The sequence below is a fragment of the Peromyscus californicus genome, unplaced genomic scaffold (genome assembly GCF_007827085.1).
Source record: "Peromyscus californicus insignis strain IS unplaced genomic scaffold, ASM782708v3 Scaffold_10__1_contigs__length_136768540, whole genome shotgun sequence".
NCBI classification, from domain to species: domain Eukaryota; kingdom Metazoa; phylum Chordata; class Mammalia; order Rodentia; family Cricetidae; genus Peromyscus; species Peromyscus californicus.
This window is the reverse complement of record NW_026294391.1, coordinates 131,484,733-131,506,117: the sequence shown is the minus strand read 5'-3', so window position 1 is coordinate 131,506,117 and position 21,385 is coordinate 131,484,733. Positions and strand designations below refer to the sequence as shown.

At 43.8% G+C, this 21,385-nt stretch overlaps 2 protein-coding genes across 17 annotated transcripts in view; one reads left to right on the top strand and one right to left on the bottom strand.

Annotated features, from left to right (window-relative positions):
• Positions 1-7,109, top strand: part of Cd99l2 (CD99 molecule like 2) — a 92,779-nt gene extending 85,670 nt beyond the window's left edge. For 2 of the 4 annotated variants that reach the window (XM_052740927.1, XM_052740910.1), the window contains 3 exons: positions 1,704-1,721; positions 3,003-3,068; positions 4,388-7,109. In XM_052740927.1, coding sequence (XP_052596887.1) covers positions 1,704-1,721; positions 3,003-3,068; positions 4,388-4,452 — 149 coding nt within the window. In that variant the 3' untranslated portion in view covers positions 4,453-7,109. The remainder of the gene's footprint in view (positions 1-1,703; positions 1,722-3,002; positions 3,069-4,387) is intronic. The other 2 variants (XM_052740936.1, XM_052740918.1) reach the window with 1 other exon arrangement.
• Positions 7,110-7,975: 866 nt separating this feature from the next.
• Positions 7,976-21,385, bottom strand: part of Mtmr1 (myotubularin related protein 1) — a 90,062-nt gene continuing 76,652 nt past the window's right edge. For 8 of the 13 annotated variants that reach the window (XM_052740770.1, XM_052740691.1, XM_052740725.1 and 5 more), the window contains 2 exons: positions 15,244-15,414; positions 10,554-10,667 (listed from right to left, as the gene is read on the bottom strand). In XM_052740770.1, coding sequence (XP_052596730.1) covers positions 15,244-15,414 — 171 coding nt within the window. In that variant the 3' untranslated portion in view covers positions 10,554-10,667. Of the gene's footprint in view, positions 10,668-15,243; positions 15,415-21,385 lie in introns of all 13 variants that reach the window. The other 5 variants (XM_052740760.1, XM_052740697.1, XM_052740732.1 and 2 more) reach the window with 1 other exon arrangement.

The window sequence follows — 21,385 nt, the reverse complement described above, 5'->3', positions numbered from 1 at the left end:
TTTGGGAACCATCAGGGTATACCAGAAAGGTTCACTAGTGAGCACTCTTACCCAGCTTAGCTGTCTAAGCTCTTTGTGGTTTCTAGGACAGAGAACTGTTGTGATTTCAAACAACGGAAACTTGTTTTCTGAGCCAAATGTGATGGCACATGTCTGTAACCCCAGCATTAGTAAGGTTAAGGCAGGAGGATTATTGTGATTCCATGGCAATCTGTGCTACAGAATGAGTTACAGGCCAGCTTGGGCTATAGTGTAAGGCCTTGTCTCCAAAACAGATACTCATAGGACCACACTCCCCGCAGAGACCTTGGAGAAAGTGCTGTTCTATACCTTTCAGCTTTTCAGGCAATACAGGTGTTCCTTGGCTTTAATGCTGTCTCCAACTTAAATCTTGAATGCAGTCATTTTGAGATCCTCAATTGTGTCAGCAAAGATCCCTCTCCCAGGTAAGGTAACATTTACAGGTTTAGTGGATGAGGTCACAGATACTGATGAGAGAGGCCTAGAATAGCTTCATGTGATGGAGGGGTTTCAGCCAAGGTCATAGTGGAACAGGAAGGGACAGAGACTGGGAGAGTCTGGGTACAACCCTCATCTAGCCCACTTGCTTTGTTAAGGACATGGTGGTTAGGAGGGCTGACAAGCTGAACAAGCAGGCTAGGCAAGCTGACTTGCTTGTGTGGGGCTTAGAGCTTAGACTTCATTGTCTCCCCAGCTCCTGTATCTGTCCTCCCAAGCTAGAAGTCTGGAGTCCTATTCTTGATGAGCTACACACATGCTTCCCCTCTTACTGTTGCCCATCCATGCCAAGGCCTTTTTCAACCTCTCTGACTCTGTCTCCCTTACACTTCACCTTCTTCAGTGCAACCTGTTTAAAAATACCTGGACTTCCCAAGGTTCCCTGATGACTAAAAGGTCACAGCCCAGACCCTGAGCTGAACTTGGCATTCAAAGTCCTGGCCATTTGGCTTCTCCCTGTCCCCAGGAAGTCTTCCTTCCTTTTTTCCTTCCCTATAGCCATTTTCTCTGTCTATATACTCTGCCTTCTCCAGGGTACAGCCTTTGCTGTTTCCTCTCTGCATTGCTCCTCTCTACTCTTATGGTTCAGGCCTGGGGTGTCCTCTTCCAAGTAGCTTTCTCTCTGGCCAGTCTGTGGCTGCATCAACTATGCTTCACTGTGCTGCCACAGCGCCCCCTGCTGACCTTGTTCAAGTCTGGATTAGCCTGCATTTTCCATGTCTGTGGCTAGAACTCAAGCTTGCACTTGTCTTGACTGGACATTGTGGAACTTTGTGGGACAGTGTGACTGCCACTTGCACTGTGATGGTACACAATCAGGAAGGATTCCAAGGACACTTGTGTGTGTGGCTAACTTTTTAAGAATCAGCAGTGTTTGATTCTAATCTCCACTGTCCAGGTGGGCTGCCAATTAGAGTCAACCATGGCCTCCAGTGATTTGAGATCTGGAAGGGCAGATAGAAAGCTCCAGGGAGTTGGCAGTTGGCTGCTAGGAGGACCTGCCCTTACCTCTTTTGGCCTCCAACATCTGTTGTTACCAAAGGGGTTCCCATTTTGGGAACACTCAGTTTCCCTGCCCACCCTCAGTGCCAAGTATCAGTGAATCTTATGTAAATACCCAATGGGTTTGTTGCCTGGAGCTGAGATCTTACTCCAGGGTTCTAAGCTTTGTGTCTTGCCTTCAGATGCAGCAGAAGGGCAAGGTAACAATATGCTTTGACTTACTCATGCTTCTTGTGCTTTGGCCCTGGAAACCTCATTATTCCCTTCTCCCTGCTCTCTACCTCACCTCTCTCCCTGGCATTCACCAACTTGCCTGTGACCATACCATTTGTAGCTTTTCCTGATATGTTGTGAGGATGCCTCCTGCCACATCATCTATTTCCAGGCCCAAGATAGCAGGAGTCAGGGATGTCCATGGGCTAGAGAGGAGGCACTCAGATACCCATGGGTGAGCATATCCCAGAAGCCACTAGAGGAAAAAGGCTATCTCCTTTTTGCCAACTGGGAATATGGGCAGTGGTCTGGGAGCCTGGGGCATGTCTTCCAGCTCCCACCCATTGGCACTGGGGCCATCACCTGCCTGACTTTGCATGGTAGTTATCCACCCCTGCTGAAGAATACTGCCTACATTTTTTTTTTACAGGCCCATCTGGCTTTTGCTTTGAACCCAACAGCTATTAAGTCAGGAAAATGACTTGTGTCCAGTGAGTTGGCCAGTTAGAATCAGAACCCATTTCCCCCCAGGCCCTCAGTTATTGAGAGAGAAGACACAGAAGATAAGAAGACTTATACAAACAGGGGTTGAGGGCTGCTTCAAGTCCCTGAGTGAAGAGGATGCTTTGTTGAGTTGCTTCATTGCCCTTGAGGATAATGTGGGGGTGAGGGGAGCCAGATCACAAACTACAGTAGAGCAGCTGTTTGTAGACCCTGGCCCTCCAAGCATGGGTGGAGACATCAGTTATTCCTGTGGTCAGGAGAAGCTAGTTGGCTTCCTTGTGCATGCAGGTGCTGCTGGGAAGGTCATATGCTGGCATTTCCAGAGTGAGTCCTGCACATCCATATCTGCCCTTCCTTACCCTGCATTCATCAGTCATCCCCTTAGCTCTTGGCTCCTTCTCCCTCTCCACCTCCCTGGACTCTGGGCCTCATGTGGTCTTATGGATGGTCCAGAGCACTGTTATTTGATACCCTCTTTGCTGGATATAGCTGTTGTCTTGACATGGTGGCAGTGGTCCTTTATGGAAGGGGGGGTAGGTTTGTTGGGCCTTTGATGCATGATGCTGTTTGCAAGGATGGGATGAGAAGTTCTTGGCAATTTGCTCCTTGGTGGCCAGTCTTTGTCAAGAAGATGAAGTGCTGGTGATCCAGGGACAGGGGGGCTGGCAGAGTTTACTGTCAAAGAGGACTCAGTCAGGAGTTTTCAATCATGAGGGCTCCTTTGTTTCCTTGTGCCTCCTTTACTTTGCTCTGGCTCTTTGCAGAGGGCCTCAATGCTGACTACGTGAAGGGGGAGAACCTGGAAGCCGTTGTGTGTGAAGAACCCCAAGGTGAGGACTTCTCCATCACTGTCCTCTGCTGAAGGCTTTCCAAATTCAGTGGCTCCAGCACTGAATAGAACTGGGTTAGGAAGGCCAAGAAGAATTGGCTTCTGGAATGTCTGCTAATCAAAAAACTTCAGGGGCCCAGGTTTGCCTGTATACTATGACTGGTCAGCTGGCCTCCCTGTTTCTTGAGAATGGGGACACTGGTGCCATAGTGATAACTTCTAGGTTCTTTTGCTGCTCATCTCCAACTATTGAATCATCTGAATGTGATCCTGGTACACCTTACCTCTTTGCCAGCAGACACACATATATCCTGGGCATGCTCATCCAGAGCTGTGGAAGGTTTTGCATCTAGACCTCTAGTCTATTTTTTTAAATTTTTGTATGTTTGTGACAAGGTCTCAGGTAGCCAAAACTGGCCTCAAACCCACTATGTAGCTGGGAGTAGCCTTGAATTCTTGATCTTTGGCTTCTACCTCCTGAGTGCTGGGATTACAGGTGTGGGTTCACATCTGTCTCTAGACCTTTCAATTAGAAAATGACTAAAGACAAGGAGACACGTAGTTAAAAGCTATCTATTTCTATTACCCTCTCTGGGGTCATTGAGCACTTTTGGGGTTCAGTGGCTACCATAAACTAGAGGCTACATATGGTAAGGCCAAATGAGAGGGAGATGGACATTCTTGTGGTCCAAGAATGCTGATGGGAAGGCATGGCTTCATGAGGCAGTGAGATAAGCCTGCTCTCCTTCAGCTGAGCCTGTGGTGGCACAGACAAGGAGAAGAGAAGAGACCAGAGCTACAGGACAGCAGCTATGGAACCTGGGTGCTGAGGAAGGACCTGGCCATACCTGGTCTATAAGGGAGAATGAGATTCCCCAGGTCACTGCTTATAGAAGTTATCTGGTAGTGCAGCACCAAAGGTATGGAAATGGTCCTGGATGCAAATGCAGAGTTGTGGATTATATAGGAGCATTCTGCCACAATTTTAATACTTTAATCAACACTGAGTGAGCACTCAAGGACAGAGTGCTATGATGAATGCTTTAGATCCAGTAATCCAGAAGTTTTGACAGAAGCATGCCCATTTCCTAGATGAGGAAATAGAGGCAGAACTCTTTTGTGCTGCATTACAGGCTTCTGCCTTTATTCTCCCTTGGCCCACCCTGAACTTGGCATCCAAGGCCTGTAACAGTCCCTACAGGGGGCACTGAGCAGGCCTAGGATGTGCTGAATTGTCCATGAAATATGGAACTAAACTTCTAACAGAACTTGGGTAGAGCAGAGGTTGAAACTCTACTAACACATGTCTTCTCTTCATAGTGACATACTCAAAACAAGAAATGCAGTCTGCAGAGCCTCCACCACCTGAGCCGCCCCGGATCTGAGGCCCTGCTCAGTGGCAGGTTCACAGGAAGGGTACCACTGCTTGTGACCCAGCTCCAGATTTCATTTGCTGACCCTTCCCTCAAGTTTCTTCCCATGCCACTGGCTTCTTATTGTGCTGAGTTTTCTGGACAAGCCTTAGGTATTTGTGAGTGTAGTTTCTGTGCCCTGTCCTGCAGAATATGGTGACTGCTCTGCCACAGGTCCTCTGAAGAGACTTGGTGCTGAGACTTGAGACCTGCCTTGAGAAGATTACCAGCATTGGAAGTTGCTGGGCCATAGAGACAGTCTGCTCCAGCCTTAGCATGGGAAAAAGGAGGTAGAACCAAGGTGATGGTAAACAAGAGGATGGTGGAGACAGTGCTGAAGGAAAACATTTCTGCTTAAGCAATCCCTAGGTACTATGAGACTCTTTACCTATATGCTGAAGGGGTTGCTGTGGCACTGACCACTAAGGGCTGTGAGTAGGATGCTCAGCTAGCATCTGGCACATATGAAGCCCCTGCAAGAAGCAAATCAGCTAGCGTCAAGCTTCATCACACACACACACACACACACACACACACACACACACACACACACACACACACACCACGTAACACCTAGGCATTTTTTAAAATTTTATTGTTTTTTCCAACTTCAGGTTTTATATTGCTCAGATTCCAGAGAGCTTGTCCAGGTGGGGGCTCTTCAGTTATTTTAGTGCAAATATGCATCTCACAGTAGTCTCACCCTGAGTTTAAGAATCTGGAGAACAATGTAGGAGCTGTGACTTGCAGGCTTGATTCCCATCAGATTCCATAAGGGTCTCTGGCTGGTCTGGTAACTTCTGCACTGGAAACAAATTTTCTACCATTTGGGGGTAGGTGCTCACCTCTGCCCTGTACATGATCTTATTTGAGTAGCAAGAGCTACAGATCCTGAGAATGAACATGGAAACCAGAAGCATGATTGCTGCTTTATTAGAAGTGGATGGGGAAGAGGGAGGGGTGGGGGAAAAGAAGCTGGCTCAGCTGAGTGGAATGTCCCTGCTGCCTCTGTAGTTATGTAACTGTCCTCCCTGTCTGCTATGATGAAGAGGGCTCTGGACATGTTCACAGTGGTAAATGTAGGAAACTAGCCCAAGGACTAGGGCTTCACCAGGCTGGCCCAGAGCTGCCTGCTACCACCTAGTTTGGGCAAGAGCTGGCTACTTCCTGGATTGTTCCATTGGCTTTTGGCCCTTGGCTCCAGTGAGCTCTGTACTGAACCCTGCAGTTGAAAGCTAAGCTACTGTAATGTGAACTAATAATTTGCCAGGTCAAAATGCATTTCAGAAAGCAGGGTATATCATTGGGAAGGCAAGATCCTACTTAACAAAACTCACAGCTCCTCTGGACAGGATGGCCCCATATATTCCACAGGCTGTAAATTGGCTCCTTCACATCCGCTGAGCTGGGATGAGGCAACGCCTACCTTAAGAAACCACTGAAATCTTTGCTGTCTAATGCATGCCTTGAGTGTGTTTGTTGTTTAAAGACTATTCATGGTGGAGGGCTGGTGGTGTCATGTCTCCAGGCAGCCTGAACACCCATTCCCTGTGTGTTCCTATGGACTATGAGATACCCCTTTTGATTGGCCTTTGGTCCCAGACACACTAGGTCTGTGGATCTGATAGGGAGACTGGAGCACTGGGGAAATGGTACCAAGATGGAAAAAAAAACATGGCCTCAGGAATCCCCCTTTATTCTTCAGGAAGTTAATTAGCAAGGGAGGCATTGCTTGTAAGATGTGTCAGTTTCCAGAACCTCTTAACTTGCTGGTCAGATTGCTATCAACTTCATCAGGATTGTGCCTCACCAAGGACATCGATGGTGGTGCTACCTTCTGGCCAGTGCTGAGCTAGAGGTGGCTTAAGGAAGATTTTTAGTATCTCTGGCCTGTTGACATGTAGCTAAGGTAATCTCATGGGGGTTGTCTACTTTACCTTTATGCTGAGGCCTGTCTGATGGCAAAGCCCTTGAACTCCAAAGCCATGATGTAAAATAAATGCCCTCTTGTGAAACTGTTTTCTCAATAGCACTGGTTCCAGTGAAAAAGAGCGCTACTTTGCTCTCCCTTAGCTACCTCGGTGCCTTCTGCATAAAGCCCTTCTGCATAAAACCCATCACTCAGCCCGCAGGCGCTAGCTAAGTGGCTGGACAGGCCTGGGCGGGCCATCGGCCTCCTGTTCATACAATCTCATCCCAGGGGCCGGGCTCCTCCTTCCCACTGGCATTTTATACTTGCTGGGGCATTGTGGCCTGCAGAAGTTTTGGGACTGGTTTTGTAACTATGTCTCCCCGAAGGCTGAGTTGGCCAACTTGAGCTAGTCCCAGGTGATAGAAGAGAGAAAGCAAATGAAGAAGACCCAATTGCCAAGATTAGATCTGTATCAGTGTGACTTGACAGGAAGAACTTTAAAAAAAGCTTAACATTCTCAAGTGGCTTGATGTAGGGGGCTGCCCACCCTGGTGTGGGACAGGCCCACTATCTCAGCCACTTGGGTTGTGGTTAGTACCAGTTCTCTGAGGAAGATGTGCTGGAGACTGCCAGAATTCCTGTACATTTTTATGTGCTTGTGTCCAAGTGTGAATTGTAAATGGTCTAGTGTTTGCATTAAACAAAATGGAATCCAACAGCTCCTTGTGTTCTGATGCTATCCCTCTTTTCCTGTTGTGATTTGTGATATGGTACTGACTTCATTCCCCTCTCCCCAGCCAAAGGTGTGTCTTGAGCATTTTGCTATTATTCCTCCCACAAAGTGCCCAATCTCAGGGCTTCTGATTGGTGGGCTCACATGGTACAGGAACTGCAGCATGGCATGTTTGACATACTGGAGTGAGGGAGAGGCCCAAGCAGAGCACCCTTGCCACAGCATCAGTTCCTTTGGGAGGATCAGCATTGGCTTTACCATCCAGGTAGCTCTGGAGCATACTGCTCAATCCTGAAAGTGAGTGTGCTTTCTTCCATGGGGACACTATTACAGGTGGCAGCCTGGGAGGTAGTCCAACCCTCCTATGCCTAATATTGGGCTCTCTTGCTAACTCAGCCATGATTCACATGAAAAGGATGAGTAACGTCAGACCATTAAAGAATGGTGACACACAGGAGATGGTGTAATTTCACACTAGGTTTTAGAACCTTGAAAAAGTACAGTCCCATAGAGTGGTCAAGGACCAAAGAGAACACTGCATTTGCGTAAGAAAGACCCACTGCCTCTGGTTATTCCAGGTCTTGTGTCTTCAACATTTCTTCAAGGTTATGAACAAGGGGACTTTCAGATTTGAAAATCAGATCACCTACCTGTTCCAGCCCAAACACTCAAGACTCCCAATAAATTACTGACAACTTAGTAAGTCAATCAAATAGCATTGGGCACTTTACATATATTAACTGTGTCGGGCACACAGTAAGCATTCAACACATGGTACTTGATTAGTACTCATTTTCCTCAGGGGGGAAAAACCTACTAGAATGTTTAATGGAGAGAGACAACAAAAAGACCAAGGAGCAAACATATTATAATTTTAACTGCAGGTTGGAATACAGTGCTTCAGATGAGGCAAATACAATATTGTACTAGTTGTTTAAAAATCTGAACTTTAAAGGTTTTACATTCTAGTACTTAAATAAAACAAACATGAAAGAATTGCTTAGATAAGAAAACTACACTTCAAGTTGTTTTAGAAACAGTTCTGTGCTAGAAACATACAAAGGGAAATACTCTCTTGTGCTTCTTTAACATCCAATGGAAATTTCTAGGGGTGCTGCAGGAACACAGCTGGGAGGACATGGCTTGACCAGGAGCCAGATCCCCATTCCACCAGCCATCTGTACCAGGCTACCTGACCTCACCAAGCAGCAGCCCCCATGGCTTTTCTGGTTCTGGTTTGATGATGTCAAAGCATCATCCAGTCCACCCTATGTTTAATAGTCCTGTTATTGCTAGGGAATTACACAGTATTTCTAGGGGAAATGGGTAAATGTTTCCAGTTTTAAAAGGTATATGAAGGAAAAATATTGCAGTATATGTTATTTTTTTTTGGTATTGACTTTGAGACAGTGTTCCACAATATAGCCCAGCTGGTCTAGAACTCAATATATAGCCAAAGCTGTCCCTGAACTCACAGCAGTCCTATCTCAGGTATGACAGTTTATCCATTTACAAATAAGGTTTTGTATACATGAGGAGAATAAATCAAAAGCTAATATCACTTAAACTATAGGTTAGAAACAAATCCCCCAGATGATAAAAATGGAGACTTGATCTTAGCTTATCAAACTTTGAATAAATGTCTCTGGTTATCTTATGGTTGGATAGTTTTCTATAAGAATCCAAAGGTTCCAAGTTGAAAAAATCATCTATTTTCTATGAATGAAGTTGTAGAAAACTCTTTAAGAATACATTTTGAAAATTTAGCCGGGCGGTGGTGGCGCACGCCTTTAACCCCAGCACTCGGGAGGCAGAGCCAGGCGGATCTCTGTGAGTTCGAGGCCAGCCTGGGCTACCAAGTGAGTTCCAGGAGAGGCGCAAAGCTACACAGAGAAACCCTGTCTCGAAAAACCAAAAAAAAAAAAAAAAAAAGAAAAGAAAATCTAGGTCAACGTGTAAGACTGCATGGCATCCAGTGATTTGACAATGACCAGAAGAAGATGTGATGCATCTGTGATCTGTGCTCAGGGGCTTCTCTCTGCAGCTTCAAACACATCTCCAACTCTGAAGGACCTTGTGACATGCAAAAATGGGCATGGCAGTGGGGATGGGGATGCTGGTACTGTACACAGAGGAGCTGATGGGAAATTCATTCCTAGAAGAACTGATGGAGTAGCAGAGCTCATTTGTTAACTGTGGAGAGAGGCCTAGATAGCCAAGGCTGGCTCGGAGAAAGGAAAATCAAGGAAGAGCATGCTATGCTTTTTGAACCAAAGCTTCAGCACATTGGTTGCTTTAAAGTATAGACAGGCAGCCATGTGAATAAACTGAGAAGAGATTGTGATAAATGAAGATGTGGTGTTCAGGAATCTAACAGGTGAAAGACTTGCTCTGACACCAGTGCTGGACATCTTAACAAGTGGTAGGATGCAAGGTCCAATGCCCAGAGTAATTCCCAAGACTTGATCCTTTAGAGAGCTGACATAGAGGGAGGCCAACACACACACAGAATTACTGCTTGAGTCCTCAGTTTACCTGCAACAAGGCCAGAGGACTGAGCATTCAGTTTGCTATATCCTGAGGGAACCTGCTGCTACCTTTATCAAGGAATGAATGGGTTGTACCACTTCAAAAGGCAAGTACCAGAATTAGAGGACAATATTACATTGCCACTGAGATGACACATCTGAAATCATAATTCAAATGTACCACATGAAAGTCAGCATGAACTCTGTTGGGCAAGAATTTCTCATACATCACAGTTCAGCAGATGACTCCTGAGACAACTATTCTAACATAAAAAAGGACATAGGAAAATAAAGGTATGTTTCTCTTTAAAAAATACCTTGTATGTACACAGCAGTACATATTGTACCAATTGTACAGGAGGACTTCTTTCATGAAGATAACTGTAGAACAGGTGGCAGTGGTCCATTTGCCACACTAACATTTCATTTAAAGTTTTCAAATTGTGCCAAAAGGCTGAGAGCAGTGACATGGCTGGTGATGTGTTCCATACATAACAGGTTGTTCCTAACAAAGGACTTAACTTGGAAAGAAGTGGTATGAGATTCTCTTAAGCTGAAATATTGCACTGTATTCAATCTAGTTTCTCCCAAGCTACCTGTATAAGACAAGGTAGTTCACAGGGTGACTGTGACATGTTACTCCTCTGTGAGACTACCCTCAAGAGTGTTACAGGCTGTTCACAAAAAGGAAGTACTTGTTAACAATAGGAGCTGTCAGCTAGCCACACAAATGGTCCCTGGGCCTAATCCTAAGATGACAAGACAGAACCATATAGCATCAATGGCCAGGTCCTTGAGCTGCTGGAAGACAATAGAGCAGTAGGATGGCCCAGGACACTGGCCTTGCCCATCAGACTGAGGTGTGCACAGGAGTGGCTGAGTGGGTAGGTGAAGAGCCCCTCTCAGAAGAAGATGAGATGGTTCGTGTGGCCACCTCCCGCTGCAGGTCCTCTACACGCTTCTGCAGCTCAGCCTTGACAGCCAGCAGCTCCTTGAGATTCTGGTGAATGGGCATCTGGCAGTGAAGAGAGACAAGGCTGTTAGCACACTGTTGTTGGAACATGGTTTGCTCTAAACACAGCATTTTAGTATCTAGGCTCATACCCTAATGGTTCTTTCACCACCCAGATGCCTATGTGTCTAGTCTCCTAGACCACTGACCAATCTTGCACCAAGTGTAAGTGATTGTCTTATAAGGTCAAGGTTTCTATTCCTGTGTGATAATACACAAGAACCAAAAACAACTTGTGGAGGAAAGGGTTTATTTCAGCTTACAACTCTCAGGTCACAGTCACTGAGGAAGCCAGAGCAGGAACTCAAAGCAGGGACCTGGAGGTAGGAGCTGAAGAAGAGGCCATGCAGGAATGCTACTTACTGGCTTGCTCTTCATGGCTTGCCCAGTCTGCTTTCTTATAGAACCCAGGACCGCCAGCCCATGGGTGGCACTGCCCTCCCACATCAATCATCAAGAAAAAACACCATAGGCCAATCTTATGGAGGCATTTTCTCAACTGAGTGTCCCTTTTCCCAGATAACTCTAGTCTGTGTCACACTGACACAATATTAACTAACACAGTGATTCTGTCTCCACAAGTCGGAGCTTTTGATGGCTACCCAGGCTGTCCTGCAGATCCTGGGGACAAGCTAGGCATGAAGAGGCATTGGGGTAGGCAAGCCATCCTCACTCTCTATTCCCTTTGCTCTCAGGAAGGGGCAAACAGGTTCAAGTATAGCCAAGTCAACCAAGGCTACCATGTACAGACTCAGAGACAGGCAGCCTTTGGAGGAGTCACAAATGCAAGTAGCTTCTCCCAAGTTGCTGGACTAAGCTGTGTTCATGAGACCCCAGCTCCATTATCCCTGTACTTGTGCATTTTTATAAATAGCTCCACTGGCTGCAGACACTTCTGTTAAGTCAGCACTTTCTTCAACATAGAGGTCCACATTTTCATCAACCAGAACAGGACCTGGCAGAAAGCCCCTGGAGGGCAATGTCAGAACACAGGGGCTCTAGGGAGGCCAGTCCTTTGCTTCCCATTTAGTACTTTTTCACTGTTTTACCCTGATTATCTTTTCACCTGATGATGGTGGGGGAGCACAACAAAGAGATGAGAAGGTCCTAGTATTTATATTCATCATGCTCAGCTTTCTAAGCTAACAGACATCTTCAGCACCTACTAGGAGCCCAGAGACTGGAGACACAGCTTTTCCCTTATAGACAAAAATGCCCTTATAGATTTCTCAGACCGGGGGTGATAGTGAGCAGCAAATAAGGTCACCATCTGGGGACAAAGGAGGCATGGGAGGGTCTGGAGAGCTCTATTTCCTTTCCCATTCATTGTACACACAGCAGCTATTGGACTTGGTCCTAGGCCTCAGGGACACAATATGGCTTACTACATAACATGCCTCAGTGGCTACTTCCTCAGGGCTAATAGTAATATCTTGAGCTTGGCCTCTAAGTCCCAATCTGCCTCTTAAGCCTACCTCTCACTAGGTCCTGCTTCTACATCCTGAAACACTTGAAAGTACCATCCTGAGTGTTATTGGCAATTATCCCTCTTAAGTGGGATGGGAGAGACCCAGCAAGACTGACAGGAGGAGAAAGAGCAAAGGCAGCCAGGTGGCTCCAAACAACAGAAAGGTTAAAAAAAAAAAAAAACCCTCCATTTTGGCAGACTACAGAAAAAGAAAGAAATGCCATTAGCACATAGCAAAGGCTGGTTCCAGAGCCTATTATGTACTGGGAAAATGCTCCGTTTCTCCCTTAGGATCTCTGTGTTATTTGCCACACCCATGGGACCATTTAGCCCAGTCATTGGTAGTAATACTTTTCAATCACGCCTTCATCAGTAACCCACATGTAACCTTGGGTGCAAAACATACAGGGTCTGAGACCCATGGCTGCTCAGTGAACTGTTATCACCTTATATCTTCATGTAGCTTTTTGTATGTTTTCTCACAGGTCAGCTTCATTTTTAAGTATGTGCTGTGGGATGTTCTGTATGCTGTGAGTGTGTTGCTCTGATTGTTTGATAAATAAAATACTGATTGGCCAGTAGCCAGGCAGGAAGTATAGGCAGGATAAGAAGACGAGGAGAATTCTGGGAAGAGGAGGCTGAGTCAGGAGACTCCAGCCTGCAGTCCAGGGAGCAGCATGTAATGGCACAAGGTAAAGCCACAGAACACGTGGAAACATATAGATTAACAGAAATAGGCTGAGTTTAAGCACAAGGGATAGTCCATAGTAAGCCTGAGATAATAGCCGAGCAGTTAAAATTAATATAAGCCTGTGTGTCTGTATTTGGGACTAAGCAGCTGCAGGTTGTGGGTGGGAGAGATTTGTCCCAACTGCAGGGCCCAGGTGGGACACAAGAAAAGTTTTGGCTACAAATGGTGCCAAAATGTGGGACCTAAAACTTGAAAAAGCTTTTAAAAAAAAAAGATGTGGTGGAATTGTGTTCCCCAAAATACTGTGCACACTAATAAACTAATCTGGGGTCAAAGAACAGAACGGGCACTAGATACAGAGGCTAGAAAATGGTGGCACACACCTTTATTCCTAGCCTTCCAGAGGCAGAAATCCCTCTGGATCTTTGTGAGTTCAAGGCCACACTGGAAACAGCCAGGCATGGTGACACACGCCTTTAATCCCAAGAAATGAGCCTTTAATCCCAGGGAGTGATGGCAGAAAGCAGAAAGGTATATAAGGCGTGAGGACCAGAAACTAGAAGCTTTTGGCTGGTTAAGTTTTTAGGCTTTAGAGCAGTGGTTCAGCTGAGATTCATTCTGGATGAGGACTCAGAAGCTTCCAGTCTGAGGAAACAGGATCAGCTGAGGAACTGGCAAGGTGAGGTGGCTGTGGCTTGTTCTGCTTGTCTGATCTTCCAGCATTCACCCCAATAACTGGCCTCAGGTTTGATTTTATTAACAAGACCTTCTAACATTTCATGCTACAAAAAGATTCTAAAATGGAGCTAAAAACAGATTCCTACTTGTGTCTCTCAGTCAAGCCGTGAGCTACAGTATGGCGGGTTCGCAGCATGTGGGCTTGACCTGTGTACTGCTGTGTACCCATCACAGAACACAGAGGCGTCTCCAAGCCACACAGTATGCTACGTGCTGGATTTAGCTTTTGCTAGTACAGGGAAAAAAAAGGATTCTGGGCTACACACTGCTGGATGGAGGCATGGACCCACTGCCTCCAAGAGTCAGCAGAGAGCATGGCTCTCAGAGTTGGAGGTGAAATTACCTCCGCCATTTTGAAAAGCTGAAATGGGCAGAGTCAGCAGCCAAGGCTGCTGCTTCCATTCTAAAAACACAGTTTAGCAGTTTAAAATCTCTCCTGGTTAGAGAAGGATCATAGATTTACAATAAGTCAGATTAAGATAGAATAAGACTTTAAATGATTTACAATGTTTGTAAAAATGTACGTAGGCTTGGAAGGGAGAGGAAAAGGAATATAAACAGTTATATTAAAAAAATAGAAAGCTTTAAAAAATAAAGTCTTTAAAGAGAACGTAAAAGTAATATAAAACATAAACCATGTAAAGATGGAAATCACACAGAGAGTCTAGATTATACTGTCTTTGGGATTTTTTACTACAGAAAGACATTTGATTGTAAAGGCTGCTCAGTTAAACCAATATGTATATTTTAAAGGTATCTTGACTTCAAAATTTGAATCTAAGTATATGTTGCTTTGGAAAGGAGGTTCTGCTTTTGTTTCCAAAGAAAGAAAGAGGCTATGGATTTGTTCCAGTTTAAGATGGATCAGGTTTGACCAGCCAAGACCCCATGAAAGGTCTCTGATGACACTATGGCCCAGATGATCCAATATCCAGAATGGTTTCAAGGCAACTGGCTCAGACAATGCAGCCTCACAGACTACTCCAGTCAGGACTTGACCATAATTCTTAATTTTCTCAGGATCCCCATAAGAATATCAGCAGGAAGTAGCCTAGAAAATTACATCCACATTCCCAAAAAATGGACTATGGATGTTTGTCTTTGTTTAGGTTGTTGGTTACAAATTATTATTGGTCATAATCAATCTCTTTCTAAAAGAAGAAAGGAGGATATGATATGGAGATATAGGATATAGATCTGATAGGATAAAAGGATGGATTGTTGCACTTACTTTTAAAGAGCAACTTTTTAAAAATGTTTTATATTGGTATAGATTTTAGTTTATTGATACAAATTTTAAGTTAATTTTGTTATACTATATGTATATTTCTACTCTTGTTTAAGGTATTATGTTTATGTAACTCATTTAAATTGTAATGGATAATTAAGAAATACAGATTAATAACTAGTCTTCTATGATAATCAAACTTATTGTCCTGTTAAGTTTTCTAGATATACATAGATATAATTCAATTAGGTAGATAATCTTCAAACACTTCAAAGACCTACAGAATATGGCATTTAAAATGTTTTAAAAACTTAGACTTTCTGGACAGTGAGACACATCTGTTCCTGGCAGCACCAATTTACTTTGGAGAGAAAGGTGGGCATCAAAGACACTCCATATGGAGTTTATTTTCTTCATGACAAAAATAGCCATTTGGGCAAGAAACTGTTCTTACCTAGACTGCTTGACAAAATGTTGTATTGACTGGACATTCAGGACCCATAGGAAGGTGACCACTGAACTTTGCAAGACAAAATGGTCCCTCAGGTTCCTGCTTCACAGAAGAAACTGCCAGATATTCCACAGTACACAGAGAGAAGTGACTGAGAGACTCTAGGCCTGTGGGCTGAAGATGGATATTCCAATGTTACAGAGGAACTTTGGATGACTGTCCAGGCAGACAGCTGTCTCTGTCATTCTAGATGTTTGGAAGTTGCTTACAATGCTCTTCCTGTTTACTTAGGTAATATTATATCGTTCTAGGGTCTTTGATGTAGTTGAAGACTAGATAGTTACAATTATGATTTTCATTGGTTATGATGAAAGATAAATTAGATATGAAACTTTAGACTCACAAATATAGGATAGATAGAATATTTTCTTTAATTTTGCCAAATACAAGTAGACTAGATATTGTAACTGTAATTCTTGCTTGATAACTGTTTTGTTATATGTAATTTTTACTATGTTAAAGTTAAACCCTGCCTTTTTGATTAGACAGAAAAGGGGAGGTGCTGTGGGATGTTCTGTATGCTGTGAATATATGTGGCTCTGATTGGTTGATAAATAAAACACTGATTGACCAGTAGCCAGGCAGGAAGTACAGGTGGGACAAGGAGATGAGGAGAATTCTGGGAAGAGGAAGGCTGAGTCAGGAGACACCAGCCTGCCGTCCAGAGAGCAGCATATAATGGCACAAAGTATAGCCACAAAACATGTGGTAATAGATAAATTAACAGAAATGGGCTGAGTTTAAGTGTAAGAGCTAGTCAGTGGTAAGCCTGAGCTAATGGCCAAGCAGTTAAAATTAATTTAAGCCTGTGTGTCTGTATTTGGGACCAAGCAGCTACAGGTCATGGGTAGGAGAGATTTGTCCCAACCTCAGGGCCTGGGCGGGACACAAGAAAACTTTCAGCTACAAGTATGCAAAGGCATGCCTGAAGGAATAGAAAACTATGAGGCTTAGCTACAATATGGTTATATTAGAGAAAATGCCCAGGAAAAGGCCAGTCATGTCTGTCCCTTGGGAACTAGCATGTATGAGACTGAAGCCAAGAGGGCCCTAAGAGGATACCCACTGCCATACACCATACACATCCTTTGCTGGATGCTGACATGGAGGCCCTCAGTAGCCAATCTTGCTATTTCCTTATCTCAGAGACCTGATGTCCTATGTCCTTCCTTTATTCTGCACACTTTTCTCTATTTCAGTTGGCTCAGTATCCTACCATTTTATATCCACACCAACTATCTGTATATTTCCCAGTCACAGCCTTCAGTGCACCCACCCTCCCATCCATATGAATGCTGTCAGTGGAGAAGCAATCTTTCAGAACACATACCTGGCCTTGTCATACAAATGCCACCTGCCCCTCTAGAATTTGCTGACACCAAAGTTCTGCCTGCCACCCAAAACACTGTGTGCTCAGCACACTTAGGATGTGTTTGATATGTGTTTGCTGTATTTAGAGGAGAAATTTATGGCTCATAGATAGCCTTCTCAGTTCTCCCTTTTGTATAGCACTGTGTAGGGAAAACATAGAATGCTGCCTTCCCTGACCTGCCACTTTCCCAGGATGACACCATGGTGCTGGGTACTACTTGGCACAGACATACTTATATGCCCCTATGAAGGCTCAGTGAGGTTCAGGACCTTGTTCTAGATCTGGCAGCAAATCACTGATAAAGATGGAATTTGACCCCAGTCAGAGGCATTCTATGACAACATGTACCAGACAGCAAGATGCTGGGTGTGTTATGGTTTCTTTCTAATATTTTCTTTCACTCTTTGTGTGGGATTGTCATGAACATTAAGTGAAGTTATATGCTCAGTCAAACATAGGAGATGCAAGACAGCAGCAATGCTATGGTTCCTCATTGCCCTCACCATACTGAAACATTTTCTTACCTTTATAGGAAACTGTCTGCATTTTGCATTTAGACAGACTCTCTTCCAGGCTATAGGTTTTATGAATGATTTGGTTCCTGGCACCCCTTTACCCCAGCAATGTGCAATGAAGATATGTTGCTAAGCACTAGCAGAAGAAATCTATATAGCCATGAGGATGCTTTCTACCTAGCTTCACCACCCTTCAAGTTTGCAACCTGCTAAGCACAGAATATGGGCAGAGGGCAACTCCTGCAGTCCCTAAGAAGTCACTCAGTTCCCAGAGTGCACTGACTGGGTATTCCTCTAATATTAAACACATTCCTCCCACTCTACATGCCTAGTCATGAGTCATCAAGACAACTATTTAATAACATTTTCTAAGTAATATAAAGTGGTCAGTTTCCAACATGGTATAGCTCAACTTTTCTGTTGCTCAGTCAGGTGCCTAAGCATGACAGAAATATAGAAAAGGAGGAAGCTGCTGGAAGTGGAATACAGGCTTTGGCTCCTAAGCCACATGAGAAATCTGGGCAATGGAAAAGATATTAAGTAAAGGAGAACTATTAGGGCTGTGGAAGGGGGAAAGGGTGAATGGCTCAATGGGCAATGATAGCTTATTATAATCAAAGAACATTATGTGTTGTGTATGGAAATGTCATAATGAAACCATTGTATGTACCTTTATATAACATACATTAATAAAACAGTAACAGATTTTTGATAAATTTGATTCTACTTACTGAAAAAGAGGTGTTCATTGGATCCTGAAATAGCACAGTACAAAAATACTCATAAGGTCAGAAAGACAAGTAATTCTGGATTCCAGTGAAGTACAGCCATACCACTTGCACTTACATTTCTGTGGGGCTCTCAGGAGTCACTAGCACTGGAAGAGGAAAAGGGGCAGTAGAGGAGTAGGCCATGGGGAACATAGGGCCTGGACCTAGAGCCTGGCATTGTGAGGAGGACAAGTGCTGGTCTCAGTACTGACCACATAGTTCTAGGGAATATTTCTGAGGTCCCAAGGATGGTAGGGTAACTCAGAATGTAGAGGAAGAAAGTTCTAGCTATGTGAAACAAATGGAATGTAACAGGAAAGCATCAGAAAATGAGGTACATGCGATCAGCCTGGGCTGCAGTGTCAGACAACAGAAGATCTGGGAAAGAGATATGTACATGTAATCTGAAGCCCACAGCTGAGTCTAAAACTGAGTGCACTGTCTAGGTAAGAGTTAGTAAAGTGCTGGTACTGCCAGGAGTTCCATCCTGGGCAAATACAAAGAATAAGGAGTACTTTGAACTTTCCCCTAGCTACTGGGGCTTAGGGAAAAAATGGAGATTGTGAAGACACCAGGTGAGAAGAATAGATGACAAGGAAGGCAAGTTTCTGGTCCTTGGCTGTTGAAATATGTGATGTTAAAGAAAAACAGCATGCTCCTCTTGGCTGTCTTTTAAACTTCCAGAGTATTAAACTCAAGAAAAGACAAAAATCTCAATAGAAGGCTGCCTCCATCTGTCATATCTCTAGACCTAGATCCCACCAGGCCTGGCTACCTAAGTGGAGAAGATTAAGGGTGAGGAGAAAGGCTGGGTAAAAACCCTGATATAGCTAATCAGGTGAGCACTCCAGGAGTTCTATCTGGCAGTACTTCATGTGCATCAAGAGCTCAGCCACTGAACAGAACAGGTGGGATGTGGTGATATATTATTTGTGCTGAAATGTGGTGATATTTTATTTGTATGGTAATAAATAAAGCTTGCCTGGAGATCAGGGGGGAAAAGACCAGCCATATTAAGTAAACAAGAAGTCAAGCAGCACACACCCTTAATCCCTTAGCAGGCAGAATCTCTGTGTTTTGAAGGCCACACTAGGGAACAGAGCCAAGTATGATGACACATGCCTTTAATCCCAGTACCAATCATAAAGGCCTGGACATCTGTACAGACAGACAGAAAGTGACACAGCTGTGTAGGAAGAGGAAGTGAGGTAGCTAGGCTAAGAGAGCCAAAGAGAGGGCAGAAAAGCAAGGCATATAAAGGTGTGGACAGACAGGAAGTAACATGCATTTGGAAGCTGCAGAGTTGATGAGGTAAAGTTGGCTGGTGGCTTTCCTTATTTCCCTGATCTAAGGCTTTCACCCCTATATTAGGCTCCATGTTTTTTATTTAATAAGACCATTTAGAAATTCATCTACATTTTGGCACCCAATGTGGAGCAGAAATTCACAAAAAAGCCACTTGCCTGTGGCCTTGTAGGCCCCAGCTCTGCTGGAGCTGAATGCTGTACATGGCCAGACTGCTTATGGGCTTACAGAGACCCTGGCTCAGGCCCAGTTGCATGTCTCAGGCCAGAGAATGTGGCCAGAATTTCTTTAGATTTTTTTTCTCCTGGTGGGCAGTAGGTGCTCGCTCGCTCTCTCTCTCTCTCTCTCTCTCTCTCTCTCTCTCTCTCTCTCTCTCTCTCTCTCTCTCTCTGTATTTCCATTTTGGACCACCAATACACTAGGTAGCTGCTTTGAAATTCTCTCAGATTTCTACTATTCTACACAGTCAACAGACTTGGTAAGTCAATTAAGATAGCTTAAAGGGTGAAATTAGTTAAAAGAGAATTTTTTCCCACATTAAAAAAATGGGAAACATTTTTACCATGGAAGGAACTCAGTCTCTGTTTGATAACACATTAGGCAGTCTGAAAATGGAACAATTAAATGAGAGGATAATTAATGTTGACGGGATGCACATAACATCAATTATTAATATTATTTGTTTGATCATTTTTATTTTAGCATTTAAAAGGTTGGTCAATTTAAGTGCCAAGATAAAAGCTTTAGAAAAACCTGTTAAAATGAATCATAGAGAATTCAGACCCAGACAGCAGAATTTAAAGGTGAACCTAACTCAGGATTGAGTTTAGAAAACCTGTTACAATGACTTATAGAGAAATTCAGACTCAGACAGAAGAATTTAAAGGTGAACTTAGCTCAGGACTGAATTATACGGTTACAGAGAATCAGCCTCAGGTTACCAGACAAGACTTTAATCTACCCGGTATGCTTACAGGAACTGCCAGATGCTTGTGTTCAAACAAACTGGACCCCAGTGGCAATGTTAGATTTAAGTATCAAATGGCATGCATTCTCCATTTGGAAAGCAGATGTTAAACCCGTGGCCAACTTGTAATAGAATTATACCTCAGGACTGGAAAGAATTAGTTGCAGTGGTGCTAGAGGCCAGTCCACATTTACAGAGGAAAACTTGGTTTAAAGAGGAAACTAAAACTATAGAACAGGGACGAAGGACTAGACATGTGGAAATTTCCCAGGATCAGCTTCTTGGAGAAAACGAATATGCTGATATACAAAGAAAATGTGTATATGATAACCAAACTTTAATTCTATGCCACATGGCAGCCATGAATGCATGGGACAGAATTGAGGAAGTAGAAAAGAAAATTGAATCATTTACAAAAGATATACAGGGCCCTAGAGAATCCTTCAAGGATTTCTTACAAAGGCTATCTGCAGCAGTAAATAGAATGATACTAAATTCAGAAGCTAGACAGATAATAATTAAATCTTTGGCTTTTGAGAATGCAAATGCAGCATGCAAAAGAATAATCAGGCCATTAAAGGCACAATCAGCACCCTTGGAGGACTAGATCAAGGATACAATTAATATTGAGTCTCATGACCATGATACATGGATAGGAAAGGTTATATCAAAAGCTTTGAGGAAAAATAATGTCAGATGTTTTAGTTGTGGTAAACAAGGTCATTTGAAAAGGGACTGTAAACAGGTCATTCCTAGAAACAATGTTTCTTCAAGAAACAATGGCAATGGAATACCCCTTCCTTCTGGAGTATGCAGAAGGTGTGGTAAGGGAAAACACTGGACAAACAAATATAGAACAACAATGGACAGACAAGGTAATCCTTTGTCTCTGTCCTCAGGAAACTCCCAGAGGGGCCTCAAGCAGGCCCCCATAGCAAATTCAGTTCAGAAATTTTCTGCCATCATAGATAAAAAACCTTCTCAGAGCAATTAAATAACCAAATGTCTATTGGAATAAACCAGGCTGCTCAGGGTGACAGAACAACTATAGTACAGAGAACAGGAAATTCAGGAGAAACCATAAAGCAATCTTTTGGAAAACTTCTATAAATGAACAAACACCAAAATTTATTTTACCCTCTAAGCATTCTCCTAC